Consider the following 27926-nt stretch of genomic DNA (forward strand, 5'->3'; position numbering starts at 1 on the left):
ATAGAATCAAATCATGGGATTGAATTGAGTCAGCATTGAAAATGTGGATTTGAATCTCAGTGACGCAACAATCACAATATGATGTCACAATGGAAAGAGATCGTTCGGCCCATCGTGTCAGTGAACCTTCAAAGAATTCCCCATTTCTCGGGCTGGGGAATTCTTTCCTGCAGCACCGACATTCTGTCAGCAGGTGGCAGCGGTGCTCTTTGTAACTGCGGAAGTTTTGAGTTCATACGAAAAAGCAGCAGCTATTTTACTCACAGAAACAACACAAAGTAATAATGACACGAATGGACAGTTCATATCTTTTCGGTGATGTTTGCTGAGAGGTGGGGTAAAGGGAAGGGGGTGGTTGGTGGGGGAATGTGGGGTGGTTGCTGGTATGGTCCAGGAGACCGGGAAAAGTCAGAACAGAATATTGTCGTGGCTGGAAATCTGAAATAAAAACAGAAAATGCTGGAAATGCAGGTCAGGCAGCATCGGTAGAGAGAGAAACAGAGTTAGCGTTTCAGGTAGTTTATTACTTAGTTACGCCCAACACATACAGAACAAATCATAAACACAGACGGTGTAAATCCTGCCCTTTAACATCCACCATTCTCACTGTGTAAAGTTCCAAACACTTCTTCCAAATGAACCACTGATTAATTTATATTTATTTCAATTAAATATCCTGTATTTGCTGTTCAAGATGTGTCTCCTCTACCCTGGGGATATTAAAGAAAGCCTGGCTGAGTGTTTCACAGACACCTCCATTCAGACTGTAAGTATGATCGTGAGATCCCACTCACCAGTGATTTTAATTCTCTACCTTCCACCCACTCTGACCGTTCTGTCCTTGGCCTGCTGCAGTGTTCCAATAAAGTTCAACACAAACTCAAGGAACAGAACCTCATCTTCCCCCTGGGCACTTTACAGCCTCCTGGACACAACACTGAGTTCAACTATTTTAGATCACAATCTCTGCTCCCATTCTTCCCATGTCCATTTAGTTGATTTATTTAGTTTTCACTTTATAAAAAAATACTTTACTTTGTACTCCGGAGGCTGCTCATCTGTCTTTTACACACCCTCTAGTCACATATATTATTTTCTTACCAGACCTTTACCACTCCCTCTCTCCTTTCACTATGAAACCTTTAAACTGTCCTGTTCTCCACCCTATTACAGACCTTCCCTTTTGTTCTTCTTCCCATTCTCCCCTTTTCACTTTCCCAACCTCTATAAGGTCACCATCTAACCCTCACCCTAACAGTAACCCCCTTCACATCCTCAAAATATCTGACATTAACATGCAACCTTCGCTCTCTTCCTCGCCCTCATTCTCATTCTAGCTTTAAACCTACTCCTCGCCCTGACACTAATCCCAATATCTCTAACTTTTCTCTGTTCTGCCGAAAGGTCCCAGTCTGCAAATATAAACTATGTTTATCTCTCCACAGATGCTGCCGGATCTGCTGAATATTTACAGTATTTCTGTTCTCGTTTCAGATGTCCAGCATCCACAGTATTTGATTTTTGTTCTCCCTCCCTCTCCCCCACTGACATATATCCACGAAGCTTCCCTCTTCAACTACCTCTCTCCGAACATTAAACCTGTTTGTCCTTTGTGCTGCTGTAAGCGTTACAAAACTGAGGTTTCTAAGTTTATGTTTTGAGAATTTAGGGTCTGATGAAGTGGGCCATACAACCTATTCTGATATTTATTTGACACCAGCCCTGGGTGAGGTGTCTGTTAATGATTAATGTGAGACCGGGATTGTTTTGTTCGGAAACAGTTGAAGGTAATTTCAGCAGCGCCTGTGTTTACAGCCGTTAGACTGTCCGTCTTCAAGGTATTGAGAATATCAGGTTGTAAACAGCTATACTTGAAGTTGTTCACTTAATTCCAAAAAGAACAGCGTTGGGGGTCTAAGGAATTGCTAACATCATCTCTACTTGGATACAAGACTCGTATGATTCATGTTGCCATGGAGATAGACAGTGGGAAAGGGAGATTCCAAAGGAACCCATTCTGGGATCGGGTTGCTTGGCTTTAGTAAATTTCAGTGAATCTCACAGACAATGGAGTCTGTCGGGATCTGGGTGATCGGGAGCAGCTGGATGATAAAAGTCATACGAACACAGTGAGCAACTCTTCCTGCTCATCGATGAAGCTGTTGAAATCTACAAGGTAAAAGGGAAAATATTTTATGACCTGGTAGTTTTCTCACATTTTCTTGCTCTGACACTTTCATTCTTTATTTTCTCTCCCAATCGCAGGATCAGCTGAAATCTTCCTTACACTGGATGTTAAAAGTCGATCTGGTTAAACACACAGGAATGTGGGTGGGAATTCAGGCGCTGATTGAAATTCAAGAGGATTTGAAACGAGGCTGGAAGATTAGTCTGGTTTGTGCGAGACAGAGTCTTCGGGAAAGATGCTCCCTGTGAAAGGCAGTTCTGGAGTTAAAAAGTACACAAACGGGAAGGGAAAAATAATTGAAGTTATCCCTCAGGAGCCAGGGATAATTTCAAATGGTTCCAGGAGAATTCAATGTTTTTCCTGAGGGAAAGTGTAAAGTCCAATCAGCAAGTGTGATATTCAGTTGTGTCAAATTAAGAGGGGAAAGTTCTTCTGTAATTTAAAGTTAAGTTGGCCAAAATAGTGTTTGAAAGTTTAAAAAACGGTTTACAGTTTATAGACCAATATATAAATGTCAATACAATTGCAATTCTCAGATACAATCTCCTGATCACTCGGTGACGTTATTCAGGCGAGTCAGCAGCGCAATAACATAGAAACTGAAAGCAGTTTGAAGCAGGAATCGTACAGGCAGGCTGGAATTCCATGATGACTATATCGTACAGGCAGCCTGGAATTTCAGGATGACTATATCGCACAGGCAGCCTGGAATTCCAGGATGACTATATCGTACAGGCAGGCTGGAATTCCAGGATGACGAGATGGGAGGGGGGGGGGGAGGGGGGGGGGGAGGGGGGGAGGGGGGTGGAGGGGGGGGGAGGGGGGGGGGAGGGGGGGAGGGGGGTGGAGGGGGGGGGAGGGGGGGGGAGGGGAGGGGAGGGGGGGGGAGGGAGGGGGGGGGGAGGGAGGGGGGGGGGAGGGGGGGGGGGAGGGGGGGGGGGGAGGGGAGGGAGGGGGGGGGAGGGAGGGAGGGGGGGAGGGGGGGAGGGGGGGGAGGGGGAGGGGGGGGAGGGAGGAGGGAGGAGGGGGGAGGGGGGGAGGGGAGGAGGGGGGAGGGGGGGTGAGGGGGGGGGGGGAGGGGGGGGGGGAGGGGGGAGGGGGGGGGGAGGGGGGGGGGGAGGGGGGGGAGGGGGGGGGAGGGTGGGGAGGGGGGGGGAGGGGGCTGACCCTGACCCTGTAAAAGTGAAGTTTGAGCTGAGGGGGGGTGAAGGACGGTTCTACTATTGTTGGTGTTGTTCATCAACAGAGTGTGATGTGGGTGGTGTCAGTCCAGAGTGTGATGTGGGTGGTGTCAGTCCAGAGTGGGATGTGGGCTGTGTCAGTCTAGAGTGTGATGTGGGCGGTGTCAGTCCAGAGTGTGATGTGGGTGGTGTCAGTTCAGAGTGTGATGTGGGCGGTGTCAGTCTAGAGTGTGATGTGGGCAGTGTCAGTCCAGAGTGTAATGTGGGCGGTGTCAGTCTAGAGTGTGATGTGGGCGGTGCCAGTCTAGAGTGTGATGTGGGCGGTGTCAGTTCAGAGTGTGATGTGGGCTGTGTCAGTCTAGAGTGTGATGTGGGTGGTGTCAGTCTTGAGTGTGATGTGGGCGGTGTCAGTCTAGTGTGATGTGGGCGGTGCCAGTATAGTGTGATCTGGGTGGTGCCAGTCTAGAGTGTGATGTGGGCGATGTCAGTCTAGAGTGTGATGTGGGCGTTGTCAGTCCAGAGTGTGATGTGGGTGGTGTCAGTCTACAGTGTGATGTGGGCGGTGTCAGTCCAGATTGGGATGTGGGCGGTGTCAGTCTGGAGTGTGATGTGGGCGGTGTCAGTCCAGAGTGTGACGTGGGCGGTGTCAGTCTAGAGTGTGATGTGGGTGGTGTCAGTCTAGAGTGTGATGTGGTCGGTGTCAGTCCAGATTGGGATGTGGGCGGTCTCAGTATGGAGTGTGATGTGGGCGGTGTCAGTCCAGAGTGTGATGTGGGCGGTGTCAGTCCAGAGTGTGATGTGGGCGGTGTCAGTCCAGAGTGTGATGTGGGCGGTGTCAGTCTAGAGTGTGATGTGGGTGGTGTCAGTCCAGAGTGTGATGTGGGCGGTGTCAGTCCAGAGTGTGATGTGGGCGGTGTCAGTCCAGAGTGTGATGTGGGCGGTGTCAGTCCAGAGTGTGATGTGGGCGGTGTCAGTCCAGAGTGTGATGTGGGCTGTGTCAGTCTAGAGTGTGATGTGGGCGGTGTCAGTCTAGAGTGTGATGTGGGCGGTGTAAGTCCAGAGTGGGATGTGGGCTGTGTCAGACCAGGGTGTGATGTGGGCTGTGTCAGTCCAGAGTGTGATGTGGGTGGTGTCAGTCCAGAGTGTGATGTGGGTGGTGTCAGTCCAGAGTGTGATGTGGGCAGTGTCAGTCTACAGTGTGATGTGGGTGGTGTCAGTCCAGAGTGTGATGTGGGCGGTGTCAGTCCAGAGTGGGATGTGGGCGGTGTCAGTCCAGAGTGTGATGTGGGTGGTGTCAGTCCAGAGTGTGATGTGGGCGGTGTCAGTCCAGAGTGTGATGTATGCGGTGTCAGTCCAGAGTGGGATGTGGGCTGTGTCAGTCCAGAGTGTGATGTGGGTGGTGTCAGTCCAGAGTGTGATGTGTGCGGTGTTAGTCCAGAGTGTGATGTGGGCGGTGTCAGTCCAGAGTGTGATGTGGGCGGTGTCAGTCTAGAGTGTGATGTGGGCGGTGTCAGTCTAGAGTGTTATGTGGGCAGTGTCAGTCCACAGTGGGATCTGGGCAGTGTCAGTCCGGAGTGTGATCTGTGCGGTGCCAGTCTAGAGTGTGATGTGAGCTGTGTCAGTCCAGAGTGGGATGTAGGCGGTGTCAGTCCAGAGTGTGATGTGGGTGGTGTCAGTCTACAGTGTGATGTGGGCTGTGTCAGTCTAGAGTGTGATGTAGGCGGTGTCAGTCCAGAGTGTGATGTGGGTGGTGTCAGTCTACAGTGTGATGTGGGCGGTGTCAGTCCAGAGTGTGATGTGGGCGGTGTCAGTCCAGAGTGTGATGTGGGCGGTGTCAGTCCAGAGTGTGATGTGGGCGGTGTCAGTCCAGAGTGTGATGTGGGTGGTGTCAGTCCAGAGTGTGATGTGGGCTGTGTCAGTCTAGAGTGTGATGTGGGCGGTGTCAGTCCAGAGTGTGATGTGGGCGGTGTCAGTCCAGAGTGTGATGTGGGTGGTGTCCGTCCAGAGTGTGATATGGGCGTTGTCAGTCTACAGTGTGATGTGGGCTGTGTCAGTCTAGAGTGTGATGTGGGTGGTGTCAGTCTAGAGTGTGATGTGAGCGTTGTCAGTCTAGAGTGGGATCTGGGTGGTGTCAGTCTACAGTATGATGTGGGTGGTGTCAGTCTAGAGTGTGATGTGGGCATTGTCAGTCTAGAGTGTGATGTGGGCGGTGTCAGTTCAGAGTGTGATGTGGGCTGTGTCAGTCCAGAGTGTGATGTGGGCGGTGTCAGTCTAGAGTGTGATGTGGGTGGTGTCAGTCCAGAGTGTGATGTGGGCGGTGTCAGTCCAGAGTGGGATGTGGGCTGTGTCAGTCCAGGGTGTGATGTGGGCTGTATCAGTCCAGAGTGTGATATGGGCGGTGTAAGTCCAGAGTGTGATGTGGGCGGTGTCAGTCCAGAGTGTGATGTGGGCGGTGTCAGTCTAGAGTGTGATGTGGGCGGTGTAAGTCCAGAGTGGGATGTGGGCGGTGTCATTCCAGGGTGTGATGTGGGCTGTGTCAGTCCAGAGTGTGATATGGGTGGTGTCAGTCCAGAGTGTGATGTGGGCTGTGTCATTCCAGAGTGTGATGTGGGTGGTGTCAGTCCAGAGTGTGATATGGGTGGTGTCAGTCCAGAGTGTGATGTGGGCAGTCTCAGTCTAGAGTGTGATGTGGGTGGTGTCAGTCCAGAGTGGGATGTGGGCAGTCTCAGTCTAGAGTGTGATGTGGGTGGTGTCAGTCCTGAGTGGGATGTGGGCTGTGTCAGTCCAGAGTGTGATGTGGGCGGTGTCAGTCCAGAGTGTGATGTGGGCGGTGTCAGTCTGGAGTGTGATGTGGGCGGTGTAAGTCCAGATTGGGATGTGGGCTGTGTCAGTCTAGAGTGTGATGTGGGCGGTGTCAGTCCAGAGTGGGATGTGGGCGGTGTCAGTCCAGAGTGTGATGTGGGTGGTGTCAGTCCAGAGTGTGATGTGGGTGGTGTCAGTCCAGAGTGGGATGTGGGCTGTGTCAGTCTAGAGTGTGATGTGGGCGGTGTCAGTCCAGAGTGTGATGTGGGTGGTGTCAGTTCAGAGTGTGATGTGGGCGGTGTCAGTCTAGAGTGTGATGTGGGCGGTGTCAGTCCAGAGTGTAATGTGGGCGGTGTCAGTCTAGAGTGTGATGTGGGCGGTGTAAGTCCAGAGTGGGATGTGGGCGGTGTCATTCCAGGGTGTGATGTGGGCTGTGTCAGTCCAGAGTGTGATATGGGTGGTGTCAGTCCAGAGTGTGATGTGGGCTGTGTCATTCCAGGGTGTGATGTGGGCTGTGTCAGTCCAGAGTGTGATGTGGGTGGTGTCAGTCCAGAGTGTGATATGGGTGGTGTCAGTCCAGAGTGTGATGTGGGCAGTCTCAGTCTAGAGTGTGATGTGGGTGGTGTCAGTCCAGAGTGGGATGTGGGCAGTCTCAGTCTAGAGTGTGATGTGGGTGGTGTCAGTCCTGAGTGGGATGTGGGCTGTGTCAGTCCAGAGTGTGATGTGGGCGGTGTCAGTCCAGAGTGTGATGTGGGCGGTGTCAGTCTGGAGTGTGATGTGGGCGGTGTAAGTCCAGATTGGGATGTGGGCTGTGTCAGTCTAGAGTGTGATGTGGGCGGTGTCAGTCCAGAGTGGGATGTGGGCGGTGTCAGTCCAGAGTGTGATGTGGGTGGTGTCAGTCCAGAGTGTGATGTGGGTGGTGTCAGTCCAGAGTGGGATGTGGGCTGTGTCAGTCTAGAGTGTGATGTGGGCGGTGTCAGTCCAGAGTGTGATGTGGGTGGTGTCAGTTCAGAGTGTGATGTGGGCGGTGTCAGTCTAGAGTGTGATGTGGGCGGTGTCAGTCCAGAGTGTAATGTGGGCGGTGTCAGTCTAGAGTGTGATGTGGGCGGTGCCAGTCTAGAGTGTGATGTGGGCGGTGTCAGTTCAGAGTGTGATGTGGGCTGTGTCAGTCTAGAGTGTGATGTGGGTGGTGTCAGTCTTGAGTGTGATGTGGGCGGTGTCAGTCTAGTGTGATGTGGGCGGTGCCAGTATAGTGTGATCTGGGTGGTGCCAGTCTAGAGTGTGATGTGGGCGATGTCAGTCTAGAGTGTGATGTGGGCGTTGTCAGTCTAGAGTGTGATGTGGGCGGTGTCAGTCTAGAGTGTGATGTGGGTGGTGTCAGTCTAGAGTGTGATCTGGAGATGCCAGCATTGGACTGCAGTGCGCACAGTAAGAAGTCTGACAACACCAGGTTAAAGTCCAACAGGTTTGTTTGGAATCACTAGCTTTCAGTCTGGAGTGTGGGAGGAAATCAGACTAGAGGGAGAGGCGGATCTGACAGCCGCAATTTGGGATGGAGAGGCCAAGAAATCGCAACAGGAGGAGGCCATTCAGCCCTTCGAGCCTGCTCCGCTTTCCAGTATGATCAGGACCAATCTTTAACTTCAACACAAAGGGCTGGCAGGAGCAGCACAGGCACAGAGATTGGGACGATTGATGCCCCAAAAAAATTAGAAAGCAAGAGTAATCTTTATAAAATGATGCTTTGTCGAATGGTCAGCCGATGTAAATCAGTGAGTGCAGGGAGTTTGAGAGAATGACGCTGTCGGCAAATTGGATGGGGACAGTACATATTGGCAGACCTCAACATTGCGAACAATGGAAGATGGGAGTGTGACCACTGCGTCACTGGAAGAGTCAGTTCAGGGGATTAATAAAAGGTGGATGACAGCAAATGAGCCGAGGTCATGGTGAAAGAAAATGTCTGTCCATCCAGCATTGACTGTTAAACAAACATTGCAGCAGCTGAGAGATCATAGAATTTACAGTGCAGAAGGAGGCCATTCGGCCCATCGAGTCTGCACCGGCTCTTGGAAAGAGCACCCTACCCAAGGTCAACACCTCCACCCTATCCCCATAACCCAATAGCCCCACCCAACACTAAGGGCAATTTTGGACACTAAGGGCAATTTATCATGGCCAATCCACCTAACCTGCACATCTTTGGACTGTGGGAGGAAACCGGAGCACCCGGAGGAAACCCACGCACGCACGGGGAGAATGTGCAGACTCCGCACAGACAGTGACCCAAGCCGGTGTCGAACCTGAGACCCTGGAGCTGTGAAGCGATTGTGCTGTCCACAGTGCTACCGTGCTGCCCCACAGATGTGCAGGTAAAATAGAATTGGATGTGGTCACCGTGTGTGTGGAAACTAACATTGTCTCTGAGATGTTCAATAAACCTATGAAATATGATAGGGCCAAAGATAGATCCTTGGGGAGCAGGAAGATGAGCCATTTTAGCCACGACTGCATGGGCAGGAATGGAACCAGCTGAGAACAACCCCTGGTAGTGGAAGTGGATGATGTGGACCTTGGCAGGAAAGGATGAGGAGAGATAGTTTGCCACATTGCTAATCATAGCCAAAGCCTTTATGAAATTTATAAAGTTTTTTTTCTGGCGTAGGAAGTGTTCTGAATGGCGGGATTTAAATATAATTTGTGGGAACGTTAAGCACAGAATCAGCTGTTTTGGTCTTTACATTTATTTTGTAATAATTTCTCTAATGATCAATAGTTTAGTATTCTTTGCAATCTAGTTACACGTTTGGAATATGCCCTCCCAGCATACATTACCTTGCACGTCACCGAACTAATTTCCTTTTATACTTTTTAGTCCACCTGGCCAGTCCATTCATGACTTCCAGCAGGCCACAGCTTTCTTCCTCAATATTAAGCACACGGCCAGTGTTCCTATAATCTGAAAATATTGACCCCGGCATTGATACATATATCATGAATACTAAATGACCCAGAATTGAGCCCCGCAGAACTCCAGTTAACATTAAATAGCTTTACAGCGCTGGCCCCGCACCTGCGGGAGATGTTCACAGACTCGCTAGCTCGGGGCACACTGCCACCCACATTAGCACCCTCAATCTCGCTAATACCTAAGAAAGACAAAGACCCAACGGAATGTGGGTCATACAGACCCATATCTCTGCTGAACGCAGACGCCAAAATACTGGCCAAAATCCTAGCCAAAAGGCTAGAAGACTGTGTACCTGAGGTGGTCACAGAGGACCAGACGGGCTTCGTCAAAGGTAGACAGCTCACCTCGAACATCAGGCGCCTGCTGAACGTGATAATGACCCCCTCCGGGGAGAGAACAGAAGAGGTGATCGTCTCCCTGGACGCAGAAAAGGCCTTCGACAGAGTCGAATGGAAATACCTCATAGAGGTACTGGAGCGGTTCGGGCTTTCATAGAATTTACAGTGCAGAAGGAGGCCATTCGGCCCATCGAGTCTGCACCGGCTCTTGGAAAGAGCACCCTACCCAAGCCCATACCTCCACCCTATCCCTATAACCCAGTAACCCCACCTAACACTAAGGAAAATTTGGACCCTGAGGGCAATTTAGCCTGGCCAATTCACCTAACCTGCACAGCACTAAAGGGGCTGTCCCGACATAAATTCAGCTACCTGGGGATCCAAATAGCCCATGACTGGAAAGGGATCCACAAATGGAACCTCACCAGCCTGACGGAGGAAGTAAAAAAGGACCTGCAAAGATGGAACACACTCCCGCTCTCCCTCGCGGGGAGAGTCCAGACGATCAAAATGAACGTATTGCACAGGTTCCTCTTCCTGTTTAGATCCATTCCGATCTACATCCCCAAGGCCTTCTTCAAAGTGCTGGACAAACTTATCATGACGTTCGTATGGGGGGGGGGGGGGGGTAAAAATGCTAGGATCCCAAAGAAGGTCCTACAAAAAACAAAATCCAGGGGGGGGGGGGGGCTAGCTGTCCCGAATCTACAATTCTACCACTGGGCGGCAACAGCCGAGCGAGTAAGGGGATGGATCCAGGAGCCAGAAGCCGAGTGGATGCGCGTGGAGGAGGCCTCCTGCATGGGGACCTCCCTCCGGGCCCTCGCCACGGCAGCACTCCCATCCCCACCCAAAAAACACTCCAGCAGCCCAGTGGTGACAGCCACCCTCCAATCCTGGAACCAACTGCGGCAGCAATTTGGCCTGAACAAAATGTCGGACAAGGCTCCCATCTGCAACAACCATAGGTTCACACCAGCACTGACTGACGCCACCTTCAAAAGGTGGAGGCAGGACGGGGGGACACTGACAGTCAGGGACCTATACATGGACGACAGGATCGCAACACTGGACAAACTGACAGAGAAATTTCGGCTAGCTGGGGGGAACGAGCTACGGTACCTACAACTCAAAAACTTCCTACGAAAGGAGACAAGGACGTACCCACAACCACCACGACAGACACTACTGGAAGACCTACTGGACGCAAGTATCCTGGAGAAAGGGAACTGTAGTGACTTGTATGACCGACTGGTAGAAAGGGACGACACCGTACTGGACGCAACAAGAAGGAAATGGGAGGACGACCTGGGGATGGAGATAGGGTGGGGACTCTGGAGCGAAGCACTACATAGGGTCAACACCTCCACGTGCGCAAGGCTCAGCCTGACGCAACTAAAAGTGGTACATAGAGCCCACTTAACAAGAAACCCTATGAGCAGGTTCTTCCCGGAGGTGGAGGACAGATGCGAACGGTGCCAAAGAGACCCGGCCAACCACGCCCACATGTTCTGGTCTTGCCCCAGACTTGTGGAGTACTGGACAGCCTTCTTCGAGGCTATGTCCAAAGTGGTGGGGGTGAGGGTGGAGCCATGCCCGATAGTGGCGGTCTTCGGGGTTTCAGACCAGCCAGATCTATTCCTGGAGAGGAGGGTGGACGCCCTTGCCTTTGCCTCCCTGATCGCCCGCCGTAGAATCCTGTTTGGCTGGCGGTCAGCAGCACCGCCCAGAGCTGCAGACTGGCTGTCCGACCTCTCGGAATCTCTCCAAATGGAGAAAATCAAATTCGCCATCCGAGGGTCGGACGACGGCTTCCACAGAACGTGGGAGCCATTCATGCAATTGTTCCGGGACCTGTTTACCTGTTTGTGGCCAACGAACCAGAGGAAGAATAGTCGGGTGGCCAAGAATCAGGGGAAAATGGACGGGAATCGGGGAAGGTTGCCGGGGGGGGGGGGGGGGGGGGGGGGGCTACGGGTTCGTTATGGGGGTTTGATGGCTAGCTAAGGCCCAAAACCAAACTGTAAATAAATGCCAATAAACATGTGCCTCGGCCATATTGGGGAATGTAAAATATGTATGCCGGCTAAAGGGGGGAGGCCACAGTTATTATTACGAAGACGCTTACCTGTAAATATATATGTTAATTTTTGCGTGTTCTTTTTTTTTCTCTCTCTCTAACAATTTGTAATTTGTTCAATATAAAACATGAAAACTGAATAAAAAACATTTATAAAAAAAACATTAAATAGCTTTTAATTAATGTTTAATTTTTTAACCATTCTCTTCGCTGGGACTATGTCAGAAGCCTTGCTAAAATCCATGGAGAGTACCTTAAACGTGTTACTCTTATCGACCTTCCTTGTAACCTACCCAAAACATTCAACCAAGGTATTCAGATACGTTCTTCTCTGAACAAATGTATGCCGACAGTCCTTGATTAATTTATGCCTTTCCAAAAGTACTTCTCTCAGAATAGGCGAGAATTAAGAGCAGGAGTAGGCACTCGGCCCCTTGGGCCTGCTACGTCAATCAATAATCATGGCTGATCTGATCTGATTGCAATCTTATCCAGGATAACCTTTGACCCCTTGTCAATCAATAATCTACCTCACTCTGCCTTAAAAAGTCAAAGATCCTGCTTGCACTGCCTTTTGAGGAACAGAATTCCAGAGAATCACAACCTCCTGAGAGAAAATATTCCTCCTCAGCTCTGTCTTAAATGAGTGACCCCTTATTTTTAAACAGTGACGCCTATTTCTTGACTCTCCTAGAAGAGGAAACATCCTCTGTACATCCCCTCTGTCAATGCCCCTCAGCATCTTAAATGTTTCAATCAAATTGCCTCTTACTCTTCGAAACGCCAGTGGCTAAGAACCTAACTCAAACCTTTCTGCATAAGAAAACCCGTCAATTCATGACTTTAGTCTAATAAACCTTCTCTGAACTGCTTATAATGCATTTACATATGTAATTAGGCATGTAGACCACTACTGTGCCCAATATTTTAAAAAATAATAAATTTAGAGTATCCAATTCATTTTTTCTAGTTAATGGGCAATTTAGTGTGGCCAATCCACCTATCCTGCACATCTTTGGGTTGTGAGGGCAAACACAGGGAGAATGTGCAAACTCCACATGGACAGTGACCCAGAGCCGGGATCCAACCTGGGACTTTGACGTCATGAGGCAGCAGGGCTAACCCACTGCGCCACTGTGCTGCCCTCCTGTGCCCAATAATTGAGATGTGGTGCCCAGCACCCACTGTAGGCTGACTAACCTTTACTGAATCAGACTATTCCCTTTTCCCTTTGGAGGGACAGTAAAGCATTCACAATACTTTGGCCGGCTGATACCACAACTTTAACCAGAGAAGATTGGAAAATGATCTATTTCTTCACTATTTCTTCCTTGCTTCTCCAAGCAGCCTGGTGATTTATCCACTTTTAACAACGCTAAAAGCATTAATATTTAATCCTTCACTAAAAATATCTCAACCACAATTTCGCATTCCTCCTCTTTAATTGCAATGTTTGCTTTGTTCCTCTTTTATGAAAAGAGATGCAAAATATTCATTAGGAACCCCAAGTGCGTTGCTCTGAAATAGACTTAATGCTCCAGCAGAAATCTCCAAATTGATTCACCAGAACCTCCTTGTTTCTGTTGCCTACGAATTCAGTTGCAAATTCTGTAATGCCATGGGCTTTTTAAACATCTTCACCCACTTGCCCAGTGACCTCAAAGATTTTTGGTATGTGATCCCTGAGGCCTCTCACACACGGCACCCTCACCTAAACATGTACTGATCAGCCGCATCACATTTTCGTTAAAAAGCATATCACACTTTGTTAAATATACCTTCCCATTACATCTGTGTTTCAATGAATATTTTCATTGAAGTCTTTCCATTTTCCAATCTCCAAAATCTAGTACAGTACAGCGTAATCATCATTCCAATTATACATATAGAAAAGACCAGCAATTTTAAAAATAATTCTTCATGGGATCTGGGTGTCGCTGTTAGGCCAGCAATTTTTGCTCACTCCTAGTTGCCCTTCAGAAGGTGGTGGTGAGTTGCCTTCTTGAACCGCTGCAGTCTCTGAGGTGTAGGTACACCCACTGTGCTGTTAGGAAAGGAGTTACGGGATGTTGCCCCAGCAACAATGAAGGGACAGCGATATATTTCTAAGGGTGGTGAGTGACTTGGATGGGCACCTCCAGGTGGTGGGGTTCCCAGGTATCTGCTCCTCTTGTCCTTCTAGAGCAGGGGTGGGCAAACTACGGCCCGCGGGCCGCATGCGGCCCGCCAAAGGTCTTTATGCGGCCCACCAAGTCATTTAAAAAAAAAATTTTTTTTTAAGGTTAATGGTGGGGGCTGTTGGGTTACTTACTGGTATAGGGTGGATACGTTGACTTGAGTAGGGTGATCATTGCTCGGCACAACGTCGAGGGCCAAAGGGCCTGTTCTGTGCTGTACTGTTCTATGTTCTATATGAGGCGCCCAGAATCATAACCGGGTGAAGTAATTATTTTACTTAATATACTATGCGGCCCTTTAAAATTGTGAATTTCTGAATGTGGCCCTTGCACGGAAAAGTTTGCCCACCCCTGTTCTAGAGGGTCGTGGGTTGGAAGGTGCTGTCGAAGGAACCTTGGTGAGTTACTGCAGTGTATCTTGTAGATGGTACACACGACTGCCACTGTTCGATGGTGGTGGAAGGATTGAATGTTTGTGGAAGGAGGAGAAATCAAGCGGGCTGCTTTGTCCTGGATGGTGTTGAGCTTCTTGAGTGTTATTGGAGCTGCACTCATCCAGGCAAGTGGAGAGTATTCCATTTCTGATCAGTGGTAACTCCCAGGATGTTGATTGTAGGGTTTCAGTGATGGTAATGCCATTGAATGTCATGGGGCGGTGGTTAGATCCTCTTTTGTAGGATATGGTCATTGCTTGGCACTTGTGAGGTGCGAATGTAACTTGTTAGCCCAAGCCTCGATATTGTCCAGGTCTTGCTGCATTTGGACATGGACTGCTTCATTATCTGAAGAGTTGCAAATGGTGCTGAATATTGTGCAGTCATCCGCAAACATCCCCGCATCTGATCTTATGATGGAAGGGAGGTCAGTGATGAAGTAGCTGAAGGTGGTTGGGCCCAGGACACTATCCTGAGGAACTCCTGCAGGGATGGAGCTGAGATGAGATGTTTGACCTCCAACACCACAGCCATCTTCCTTTGTGCCAGGTATGACTTCAACCAGTGCGGAGTTTTCCCCCAGATTCACATTGACTCCAGTTTTGTTATGGCTTCTTGATACTATACTTGTCAAATGCTGCATTGATGTCAAGGGCAGTCGCTCTCACCTCTCCTCTGGCATTCACTCTTTTGCCCATGTTTGAACCAAGGTTGTAATGAGGTCAGGAGCTGAGTGACCCTGGCGGAACCTAAACTGAGCTCCATGAGCAGGTTATTGCTGAATAACTGCCATGTGATAGCACTGTCGATGACTCCTTACATCACTTTGTTGATGATGGAGAGTAGACTGATAGGGCGGTAATTTGCTGGGTTGGATTTGTCCTGTTTCTTGTGCACAGGACACAACTGGGCAATGTTCCACATTGCTGGGTAGATGCCAGTGTAGTGCTGCACTGGGACTGCTTTGCTAAGGGTGCAGCAATTTCTGGAGCACAAGTCTTCATACTATTGCCAGGATATTGTCAGGGCCCATTGCCCTTGCAGTATCCAGTGCCTTCCGCTGTGCTCAGACAAATGGTTTAAAGATAAATAATTTGAATTGTTCTAATCAATGTCTTCTTTGGATGGGTAATGAAAGGATACTATAAAGAATAGGGGATCTCAGGATAACAAAATAAGGTCATGGCACCGTGGTGTGTGTCCTCCTCCACAGGAAAACAAAGGCAGAACTACACAATATGCATACCTTGTGGGGTTAAATACAAACAATTAGGACAGAAATCAGCATCCCAATTCCTGGAAGCAATGAAGGGATACCCAGAAATAGGGGAACATCAGGATATATTCACTGGTACAAGACGTGGCATGGAGAGTACACTCTCGTATATAGGAGTCACTTAACCAACAATTCTTACAAGACAACAAACCTCACTCTGCAGCCATATCAAATGCACCGTTCAGACCCCGCTATCACCAGAAAACCTAAACCATTTCCCACCAAGGAAGCTCTACCAGCGAGGAGAAGAGGAATTGTCAAGGCAGAAATCAACTGGATATTTTGGGCAGAGATAGAATTCTCCTTCTTCTGACAAGATGCGGAAATCCTCTGAATTAAATATAATAAATCAAGGCCTGCATCAGCACCTCACCCACCCAGATAAAGAAAGGAAACCTCAGGGAGACAGGACCACCAAGACTTACCAACAGACGGCAGATGTGGTATATCAATGTGCAGGTTTGCAAAAGGATACCAGGAACAGAACAGCATAACCTCATAGGAAACAGGATACTGCCCCCCTCCCCCCCACTCACACACACGAGGGAGCACAAGGCTCAAGAAGGAGAACAGTCTGTAATTCCCTAAACAAAACCACTTTGAGGAGTGTGACCTACTCGTCCATCCAACCTAAGGAAGACGACACTGAAGCAAAGCACTCACACTCAGGTTCCACAGCCAAGAGAATATTACACGCCCAGAGGAACCGACTCTGGAAAATTAGAGTAGTCCAGAAGCCCCAAAAGTGGGAGAGTGATCTTTCCCCCGCCAGCCCACCGAACATTCACTCCACCTGATCCAGATAGGGATACTGCTAACCCAACTACACCTGATACAGATAGAGATACTGCTAACCCAACTACACCTGATCCAGATAGAGATACTGCTAACCCAACTACACCTGATCCACATAGAGATACTGCTAACCCAACTACACCTGATCCACATAGAGATAATGCTAACCCAACTACACCTGATCCAGATAGAGATACTGCTAACCCAACTACACCTGATCCAGATAGAGATACTGCTAACCCAACTACACCTGATCCAGATAGAGATACTGCTAACCCAACTACACCTGATCCAGATAGAGATACTGCTAACCCAACTACACCTGATCCAGATAGAGATACTGCTAACCCAACTACACCTGATCCAGATAGAGATACTGCTAACCCAACTACACCTGATCCAGATAGAGATACTTCTAACCCAACTACACCTGATCCACATAGAGATACTGCTAACCCAACTACACCTGATCCAGATAGAGATACTGCTAACCCAACTACACCTGATCCAGATAGAGATACTGCTAACCCAACTACACCTGATCCAGATAGAGATACTGCTAACCCAACTACACCTGATCCAGATAGAGATACTGCTAACCCAACTACACCTGATCCAGATAGAGATACTGCTAACCCAACTACACCTGATCGAGATAGAGATACTGCTAACCTAACTACACCTGATCCAGATATAGATACTGCTAACCCAACTACACCTGATCCAGATAGAGATACTGCTAACCCAACTACAGCTGATCCAGATAGAGATACTGCTAACCCAACTACACCTGATCCAGATAGAGATACTGCTAACCCAACTACACCTGATCCAGATAGAGATACTGCTAACCCAACTACACCTGATCCAGATAGAGATACTGCTAACCCAACTACACCTGATCCAGATAGAGATACTGCTAACCCAACTACACCTGATCCAGATAGAGATACTGCTAACCCAACTACACCTGATCCAGATAGAGATACTGCTAACCCAACTACACCTGATCCAGATAGATACTGCTAACCCAACTACACCTGATCCAGATAGAGATACTGCTAACCCAACTACACCTGATCCAGATAGAGATACTGCTAACCCAACTACACCTGATCCAGATAGAGATACTGCTAACCCAACTACACCTGATCCAGATAGAGATACTGCTAACCCAACTACACCTGATCCAGATAGAGATACTGCTAACCTAACTACACCTGATCCAGATATAGATACTGCTAACCCAACTACACCTGATCCAGATAGAGATACTGCTAACCCAACTACAGCTGATCCAGATAGAGATACTGCTAACCCAACTACACCTGATCCAGATAGAGATACTGCTAACCCAACTACACCTGATCCAGATAGAGATACTGCTAACCCAACTACACCTGATCCAGATAGGGATACTGCTAACCCAACTACACCTGATCCAGATAGATACTGCTAACCCAACTACACCTGATCCAGATAGAGATACTGCTAACCCAACTACACCTGATCCAGATAGAGATACTGCTAACCCAACTACACCTGATCCAGATAGAGATACTGCTAACCCAACTACACCTGATCCAGATAGAGATACTGCTAACCCAACTACACCTGATCCAGATAGAGATACTGCTAACCCAACTACACCTGATCCAGATAGAGATACTGCTAACCCAACTACACCTGATCCAGATAGAGATACTGCTAACCCAACTACACCTGATCCAGATAGAGATACTGCTAACCCAACTACACCTGATCCAGATAGAGATACTGCTAACCCACCTACACCTGATCCAGATAGAGATACTGCTAACCCAACTACACCTGATCCAGATAGAGATACTGCTAACCCAACTACACCTGATCCAGATAGATACTGCTAACCCAACTACACCTGATCCAGATAGAGATACTGCTAACCCAACTACACCTGATCCAGATAGAGATACTGCTAACCCAACTACACCTGATCCAGATAGAGATACTGCTAACCCAACTACACCTGATCCAGATAGAGATACTGCTAACCCAACTACACCTGATCGAGATAGAGATACTGCTAACCTAACTACACCTGATCCAGATATAGATACTGCTAACCCAACTACACCTGATCCAGATAGAGATACTGCTAACCCAACTACAGCTGATCCAGATAGAGATACTGCTAACCCAACTACACCTGATCCAGATAGAGATACTGCTAACCCAACTACACCTGATCCAGATAGAGATACTGCTAACCCAACTACACCTGATCCAGATAGAGATACCGCTAACCCAACTACACCTGATCCAGATAGAGATACTGCTAACCCAACTACTTAAGTGAGCTAGGCTAAGATCAACGATACACTAGAACAGGGGCCAACAGGACAAGGATACTTCCATCGCTCTTATACATTGAGTAAAACAAACTACCACTATCCCTAGCCACCCCAATGGTGCCACTTAGGGGCAGCCCATCAATGGGCATACACCTATTTTCTCTAACATCAGAATGATATGCCCACCGTACATTCCACGAACCAAGTAATCAAGCAAACACTGTTACCACCCGCCCAGCCAAGTAAATATAGAAGACCTATCCAAGAAAGGCGAGATTTCGAAGCATTAGGCAACCACACCAGGGCATGCACCAGCATAAGGGCAGTACAGTAGCACAAGTGGATAGCACTGTGGCTTCACAGCGCCAGGGTCCCAGGTTTGATTCCCCGCTGGGTCACTGTTTGTGTGGAGTCTGCACGTTCTCCCCGTGTCTGCTTGGGTTTCCTCCGGGTGCTCCAGTTTCCTCCCACAGTCCAAAGATGTGCAGGTTAGGTGGATTGGCCATGCTAAATTGCCCTTAGTGTCCAAAAAAAAAGGTTGAGAGGGGTTATTGGGTTACGGGAATAGGGAGGAAGTGGGGGCTTAAGTGGGTCGGTGCAGACTCAATGGGCCGAATGGCCTCCTTCTGTATTGTATATTCTATTACTCTAGGACTCTATATATTTGCCTTGCTCCAATAATGCCAGACACGTAAACAACTGAATCGTCCCTCCCTCCCCCATAATTATTTTCCAGGATACAAATGTTTTGGCCTCAACTGCCTTCTATGGTAGCGAACTCCACAGGCCGACCACTCTTTAGGTGAAGAAATGTCTCCTCATCTCAACCCTAAATGGTCTACCTTGAAGTCTCAGACTGTGATCCCTGGTTCCCGACACGCTCACCATCAGAAATGTCCTTCCTGCATCTACAATGTTTAGCCCTGTTGCAATTTTATAGGTTTCTAAGAGATCTCCCCCTTATTCTGAACTCCAGACAAATACAATCATAACTGAGTCAATCGCTCCTCATACATAAGCCATGTCATTCCAGGACATGTACAATCCTGATTTCTGCAGGGTAAAAACGCTTCTCTGCTCATAGCCCTTGTCAGAATAAAAGGCAGTAACTTGAAATCAGGAGCATAAGAACATAAGAACTAGGAGCAGGAGTAGGCCATCTGGCCCCTCGAGCCTGCTCCGCCATTCAATGAGATCATGGCTGATCTTTTGTGGACTCAGCTCCACTTTCCGGCCCGAACACCATAACCCTTAATCCCTTTATTCTTCAAAAAACTATCTATCTTTCCCTTAAAAACATGTAATGAAGGAGCCTCAACTGCTTCACTGGGCAAGGAATTCCATAGATTCACAACCCTTTGGGTGAAGAAGTTCCTCCTAAACTCAGTCCTAAATCTACTTCCCCTTATTTTGAGGCGATTCCCCCTAGTTCTGCTGTCACCCGCCAGTGGAAACAACCTGCCTGCATCTATCCTATCTATTGCCTTCATAATTTTAAATGTTTCTATAAGATCCCCCCTCATCCTTCTAAATTCCAACGAGTACAGTCCCAGTCTACTCAACCTCTCCTTGTAATCCAACCCCTTCAGCTCTGGGATTAACAAGCATAATAACAAGGGAACAAAGTTGAGGATTAATGATGAGTAGTTGGATAACATAACTGTTCCTGGAGCTTGAAAAGACAAAAGGCATGAGAGGATCATCGAGCAATATGCAGGATTCATCCAAAGTTTCACTGAAGCACCCCCCTCTGCCGTGCCATCATCCTGAAACCCTAATAAATAGAAATCTGGATCCTGGTTGGTGGCAAAGTCCAGTTATGTTGAGCTGCCTCCAGCCCTTCTCGATGAACACCAAGTGGTCAGAATCTTCAGCCGACCCTAGGCCTCCAAATCTGGATACAATGTATTTCTTCTCCAGACCCAATTTCATGAATCAACCAAGGCCCTCATACCAAACACCAGGATTACCAAGGGCTGAAGGTGAGCACCCAGCAAGGAAATTGACAGAATTCTCTTCTCCACGCCATCCATTCTCTTTAGGGTATTTCACAGCTCATCAATATGCGCACCAATAATTTGTGCCGGGTAGCCAAGACTGTCGTCCACAACTTCACTTACAATGGCAGTCATCATCTCAACACCAACGGTGTCGCCGAAGTGCAGGCCCGCTCACCAGTGGAAGCGCCACTGTGACTGGGCCCCATTATGGCCTCCTCCAACCGTCTCGATCAAACAAGAATTTGCTTTACTTGGCTCAGTTCTCCATCAACAAACCTTGGCCAGGATCTTCCAGAAACATAGCACAGACAATACACATCAGCATCAAATAATTACAGGTTGTGCATCAGAATTAAATGAAGGATTAAGTGATGCGTGGGGCCAGAGCTCGTGTAAACGCAGCCATTCCCGCGTGCACGTCACGCAAACCGCCCCTCAACATCAGGCGATATTCAACTCCAAACGTGTCAATTATGGTGCGTATTCAAGTCCATGTGACTGATATATTATGAAAATATTTCTTATATCTGCTTTCTGAACATATAGCGCGGACTGTATTAATTCTGATTATCAGCAACTAGTAAGAATTTGGGTGCAATCCTGTTGTCTCGGATTGGACTGTGAGACTCTATAAACTGAGCTTTATGTTTGATTTATTTCAGGAGGAAGCTTGTGGTAAGAAAGGTAGGAGAGAAACTTTATTGAAACCCTCCACAATTCCTAAAATAACAAAGAAAAATGTTTATGACACCAACTGTTTAATATTTACAGAATTAGTGCTGATGTACAGTTACTATCAGGAGCTGATGCCGCCCTGTCTATCGAAAAGTTCACAGGTCCTTTACAATACAAAGCATGGAGGGAAATGATGAACGTTATTAACTCTGGTAAAACTCCTTTCTTTATTTTATAGATTTATAACGCAAAAGAGATGAGGCTTTGACACCCATAATTAAATGATCACAATTCCTGTTGTTAGCACTGAGGAGGCTCTGCAGTCTTCCATTTTTGCTTTCCTGTGGGACCTATGGTTAAGTCGAAGCAATCAACACCGTCCGTGACAGCAGTGAGGGGATCTGTATAACCAGCCGAATCGGGAAGGATCTCGGTTTCGTGGCATCCTCTGTCGGCGGGATCTTCCGCTACGCCAGCAGCGCTCCCACATCCACGGGCTTGCCGACGGCGTGGGGTGACCAGAATGGAAAACCCCTGCGGAAGGAGGATCCTTCAGTTGGCGACGGCACACCATGCAGGAAAATGGCGCTGGCGGGATGGAGAATCCCTTTACGGAAGACTGATTTGGTCCCCAATAGAGTTCTGAATTGCACTTTGATAAACATTCTCCAATAATGGGATTATGTCCCCACGCCGGCGTATAAACGCTGGCATTTCACTCTGGACTTTCCTTACGAAAAGGAGGCTGGAAGGGCCCCGGAGTGGTTCTCGCAGCTCTGGCTGTGGATACGGGTCCCACACTTCTGGCTGGGAGTCTGCGCATGCGCACGGCGGCAGCCTCGTGCGACATGGCGGACGTGCACCGCGGACCATGATGGAAGACGTAGGCCACGGCCACGGATTGGTGCCGCCCGATCACTTGACTGGCCGTTCATGAGCCCCCCCCCCTCGGTGAACAATCCCCCTACTCCCACCAGGGCGGCCATGGACTGATGTTCCTGATGGCCGATAGGAGATTAGAACCACGCCGTCGGGAACTCGGCCAGTTGCACGCGGAGAATCGCGGGGGGGCCTCTGTCAATGGCACCGCGTAGTTCGCACCTGCGCACGCGATTCTCGAGCAATTTTCCAGGGACCGGAGAATCGCGGGAGCGGCCGGTCCGAATTTCCGTGTTAACGATCATTCTCCGGCCCCCACGCCGAAAGTGATTTTGGCGTGGAGGCTGGGAGAACCCATCAGGAACATATACAGACATTAGGTAGTGTGTGATTAAAGGTAATTAAGCCAATAGGATTTAATGGAAGGGAAATAGCGGCAATCAGGAGTTGTTGCACATGTTGGCATAGTAGATGGTCTTACTGAAGCATTTAAGGTTCAAAATAGTATAGAAATGATAAGACAACCTAAATTACTTGGCAAATGAAGCGCAGCTTAGAATTTGAAACAAAGCACGGATAGCCTCAAAGTAGGAAGAGGGGAGCAGTTCAAAGTGAATAAGGTGGATTTTTTTTTTCAGTACAGCTGTTTTTGGTTGAATTGAGCCAGGGAATACACCAGGATTAGACCTCAGTAAAATGCGATTGATGAACTTCCCATGGGGTTGGAGGGTGCAAATGTGCTCTGTAATCCTTCAAATTGGAAGTAGAGCAATGGAAATACACCAAAAAAGGATGTAAAGTGAAGGGGCTACTAATGCCGTTAATAATATTTAGTGTGCTTGTTAGCCACAGATAAAATTAAATAACTTTTTCAATTCTGCTCCTTGGCCACGGTTCACGCTCAAGTGGACACGAGGAAATATTTTTTTCAAATTAATTTTTATGGGATGTGGGCTTCGATGGCTCGGACAGCATTTGTTGCCCTTCCCTAATTGCCATTAAGAAGATGGTGCTAAGTTGCCTTCTTTAACCACTGCTGTCCCTGAGCTGTAGGTATGCCCAAAGTGCTGTTGGGGGGGTGGGGGGAAGAGTCGCAGGGTATTGACCCAGCGACACTGAAGGAACAGCGATATATGTCCAAGTCAGGGTGGTGAGTAGCTTGGAGAGAAATTTCCAGGCAGTAATGTACCAGATATCTACTGCCCTTCTAGATAGTAGGGGTCGTGTGTTTGGATGGTGCTGCCTAAGAAGCCTTGATGAATTTATGCAGTGCATCTTGCAGATGATACACACTGCTGCTACTGTGCATCGATGGTAGAGGACAAGGGGTGCCAATCAAGTGGGTTTTCTCCTCTTCCTGATGCCTTCCCATCCTCTGATTCCATTGCCCTCCCCACAGCGCACCATCCCCACCTCCGCTGATGTCTTTCCCATTCACTGTCTTTTCCCCTCACGCTGTCTCTTTTCCCTTTGCCACTATTATTTACTTCACCTGTCATCTATTTCCATTCACTGTCGCTTCGCTCTCCCCTTGTCTTTTCCCCAGTCTTATTATATCTCGCCTTCCCTTTGCCATCTGAACTGACCGCCCAGTGTTCACCTTTCGAGAGCTTCGCCCACAGGAGCACTGATTTTGGACTTATACCAACACAAATTGACCCTCATGGCATGAGCGTTCAAATGACAGAAAAGTCCATGAATGGAACTCAAAGTCTGACTGCACAGGTTAAAACTTAAGAGTCCAAGAAAATATAATTATGAGCAGCAATAGTCCATATGGCACGTTCAGCCTGCTCCGTCATTATATATAAAATCATGACTGTCCGGCATCAACTCTATTTTTCCACCGCTTCCGCATATCCCTTGATTCTCCCAAAGATCTGTCTATCTATACCTTAAGTATATTCAATGGTGGAGTTGGTGGAACCGTCTAGAGCAGAGAATTCCAAAGATTCGCAACCTGCTGAGTTAATAATTGTCATCTCATCTCAGTCAAATGATTCACACTTTACCACGAGACTATTCTAGTTCACTAATCAACTAATTTATTCAAATTCTTTGAGGAAGTAACAGAAATATGAATAAAATATAATGTGTCGACATGCTGGTCTTTCGATTTCCACAAGATGTTGAATAAAGTACTACGTCAAAGGTTACTACACAATAAGAGCTCGTGGTGGTGGTGGTGGGGTTAACCTATTGGCATAGTGAGATTTTTTTAGCTCACAAGAAACAGAGAAACAAAGTAAGCGTAAATTTGGGTTGACAAGATGTGGTGAGAGGAGTACCACAGTGATCAGCGCTGGGCCTCAACTACATACTATTCATATCTCTGACTTGGTTGAAGAACTTAATATATAGTTATTAACTTTTCTGATGGGGCAGCACGGTGGCGCAGTGGTTAGCATTGCTGCCTCATGGCGCCGAGGTCCCAGGTTTGATCCCGGCTCTAGGTCACTGTCCGTGTGGAGTTTGCACATTCTCCCCGTGTTTGCGTGGGTTTCACCCCCACAACCCAAAGATGTGCAGGGTAGGTGGATTGGCCATGCTAAATTGCCCTGTAATTGGAAAAAATGAATTGGGTACACTAAATTTTTTTTAAAACTTTTCTGATGGCATAATTATGGATAGGAATGTAAGTTAGAAACGGGACATAATGAACCTACAAGGGGATATAGGCAGGTTAACTGAGTGGGCGAAAATTGGCAGATGGAGTATGCTATAGGAAATTCAAAGTGGTTCAATTTGGCAGGAAGAATAGAAAAGCAGCAATTAATTAAATAGAAAGAGAATACTGAACTCTGTGGAATATAAAAGTAATAATGTTTTGCGAAAGTTGGTTTGACCACATGGAGAATATTGTGGAGTTTTTTCGCCTTATACAGTAAATAATGTAAATGTGTTCGAAGCAGTTCAGAGAATGTTGAATCGACTGATATCTTGGATGAGAAGATCATCTTATTAGGAAAGGTTGACCTGCATTAATTGGATTTGCAGGAATGAAAGGTAATCTGATTGAAACATATACGAGCTTGAGGGGGCTGGACAGGGAGACTCGGGGATTTTCACAGTAACTTCATTGCAGTGTTAATGTAAACCTAGTTGTGACAATAATAAAGATTATTATTATTATTACTGAAAGAACGTTCCACATGAGGGAAAGGCCGACCAAACAGAATTTAAAAATAACGTGCCTCCCATTTTAAATGGAGATTAGGCGATTTCAAAAAAATTTTTGTGAAGGTTTGGAACACCACCTCCACAGAATGTTGAAGACAGAGGCAGATCAAATTTTGATTAATGTGGGAGTCAAAGGATATCCAGCGTAGGTGGGAGTGTGAAGTTGAGATCACGATTAGTTCAGCCATTCTCTTTTTCCTCGACAGCGCAGGTTGGAGAGTCCAAATGACCGACCCATATTCCTAATTCGTATGATCTAGACTTTCCAGCTTGGAAAAACAGCAACTCAGTGTCTGGTTTTCAAAATGTTGGACGATTCAATTGAAATCGCTTCTTATGCATCTAAACTACAGAGAGCATGGGCCCAATTTACTCCTCCCCTTCTCAGCCAAAATGCCTCTCAGGGACAAAGTTCACAAACCTTTGCTGCACTGCATCCAAAGCAAGAATACATGTGAAGGCAAAAATTGCGCACAGTTCCAAAACTACTCAAAATACCCCGTGCGATGAATCATAGAATCCCTAAAGTGTAGAAGGAGGCTATTCGGTCTATCGATTCTGTACTGACCCTCTGAAAGAGCACCCTACCAAGGCACACTCTCCTACAACTCCACTTTACCTGCACATCTTTGTGATGCTGAAGGGCAATTTGGGGTGACCTAATACACGCATCTTTGGACTACGGGAGGAAACCTACGCACACTGGGAGAAAGTGCAAACTCCACACAGTCCCCCAATGTCAGAATGTAACCCCTGGCGCTGTGAGGCAGTAGTACTAACAAATGTGCCACCGTGCCAGTGGTACCAAGACTTTGTTATTCTTGCACTCCAATCTGATTACAATAAAGAACAACAAAGCATTTGTTTTCCTAATTGCTTGCTGTATCTGCATGCTAACTTCGTGTGTTCCTTGTCGACAGGTTTTAGAAAGGAAATACTTGAATGACCCACAACACAAACAGTGTCACTGACTGTGTTATTTTCACTTTCCCCCAGCTCCAGCCTCTCTGACTCTGGATCCAAACACAGCGAATCCCCGGCTCATCCTGAATAAGGACAGGACCAGTGTGAGACTCGGCGAGAAACGGCAGCAGTTTCCAGACACCCAGAAGAGGTTTGATCCCTGGGGCTGTGTCCTTGGATCAGAGGGATTCACATCAGGGAGACATTACTGGGAGGTGGAGGTGGCGAACAAGACTCAGTGGAGTCTGGGACTTGCGCAAGAGTCTGCCAGCAGGAGAGGGAGAATTGATCTGAAACCGGAAACCGGATACTGGGCTGTACGGCTGGAAGCTGGCTCTAACTATTTTGCCCTCACCTCCCCCTCACCAACCATCCTCATTATGAGTGTGAAACCCAGGATGATAGGGGTTTTCCTTGATTATGAGGCAGGACATGTGTTATTTTACAATGCGGACAACATGTCCCATCTCCACACTTTCACCCACACTTTCACTGAGAGAATCTTTCCCTTCTTAAATCCGGGACAACACGACAGAGGGAAAAACTCTGCACCACTGAGAATCTGCGGTGTGAAAGATGTCAATCACGACCATTGGACTATTTTACAGCACCATGTTGCCTCCACCTTATTGTAAACTGATGAATGACAGTTTCGGTCAAATTTACTGTGGAGATCCCAAACGTCACCTGAAGTGAATGTTTTGTTGGTAAAATATGTTTCTTTAATCGCTGGAGTGGAACAACGTCTGGTAACTGCTTCAAAAACTGCTATCCACTAAATAAAAAATAATTCCAAGATTTGAATTTGGATTTGTTTTATTGTCACGTGTACCGAAGTACAGTGTAAAGTATTGGTCTGCGTACAGTCCAGACGGTTCATTCCATACATGAAGAAATAATAGGACATACATAAATACATAATGTAAATACATAGTCACAGGCAACGGGTAAGCATACGGACTGCAATACTACTCCATAGAGAAGATGTATGAATAGATCAGTCAGTCCATAAGAGGGTAGTTTAAGAGTCTGGTAACAGTGGTGAAGAACCTGTTAGTGCTTGTTCTCAGCCCTTTGTATCTCCTGCCCGATGGAACCTATACTTATCTACATAGATAGGTCATCTAGAAAGCTTTAAATTGTAGCGATCTGAATAACCTGTAATGAGAAATATATTTTATATCCTCATACCAAAGCGATTTGACAAAACCAGGAGTGATTATCTTCGTACATTAATTTGTCACTTTATAGCCATGGAAGAAACAGCTGCGACAAACAAGGTGGTTAAGGATCCACTACCCTTAAAAACAATAACGAAACAATTCGTTTGGTAAATTGCTTCTCAAAAATAGTCTTGATTGTAGTTGGTGAATCATGGATTATGTGCACAAAAATCATTCCTTTCTTATTTAAAGTCGATTTTTCTGCATCAGCCAATTTGCTCAACTGTATCATCACGTTTCACTTTGGTGCTCTCATCCCGAACAAAATCACACACTGGTTGATTGTACTCATCTATCACACCCCCCCTCCTCCCCGCCCCCATCTTCTCCCCACATTCCCATGAATTGCAGGTTTGAAAGCAAATGGCGACAATTGGTTTAGCGGTCCGCACCATCGAGTCCTACTCTTTGCTGCTAAAACACATCACAAT

General features: G+C 47.5%; 1 protein-coding gene across 1 annotated transcript in view; it reads left to right on the forward strand.

The window, feature by feature from the left end:
* The window catches only part of LOC119976467, a 223851-nt gene that overhangs the window by 50220 nt on the left and 145705 nt on the right, over window positions 1–27926 (forward strand). The window contains 4 exon segments of the mRNA XM_038817005.1: window positions 695–766; window positions 2266–2394; window positions 21238–21250; window positions 26306–26423. Of these exon segments, the coding sequence (XP_038672933.1) occupies window positions 695–766; window positions 2266–2394; window positions 21238–21250; window positions 26306–26423 (332 nt within the window).

This window comes from Scyliorhinus canicula, chromosome 13 (assembly GCF_902713615.1).
Source record: "Scyliorhinus canicula chromosome 13, sScyCan1.1, whole genome shotgun sequence".
Taxonomy (NCBI): Eukaryota; Metazoa; Chordata; class Chondrichthyes; order Carcharhiniformes; family Scyliorhinidae; genus Scyliorhinus; species Scyliorhinus canicula.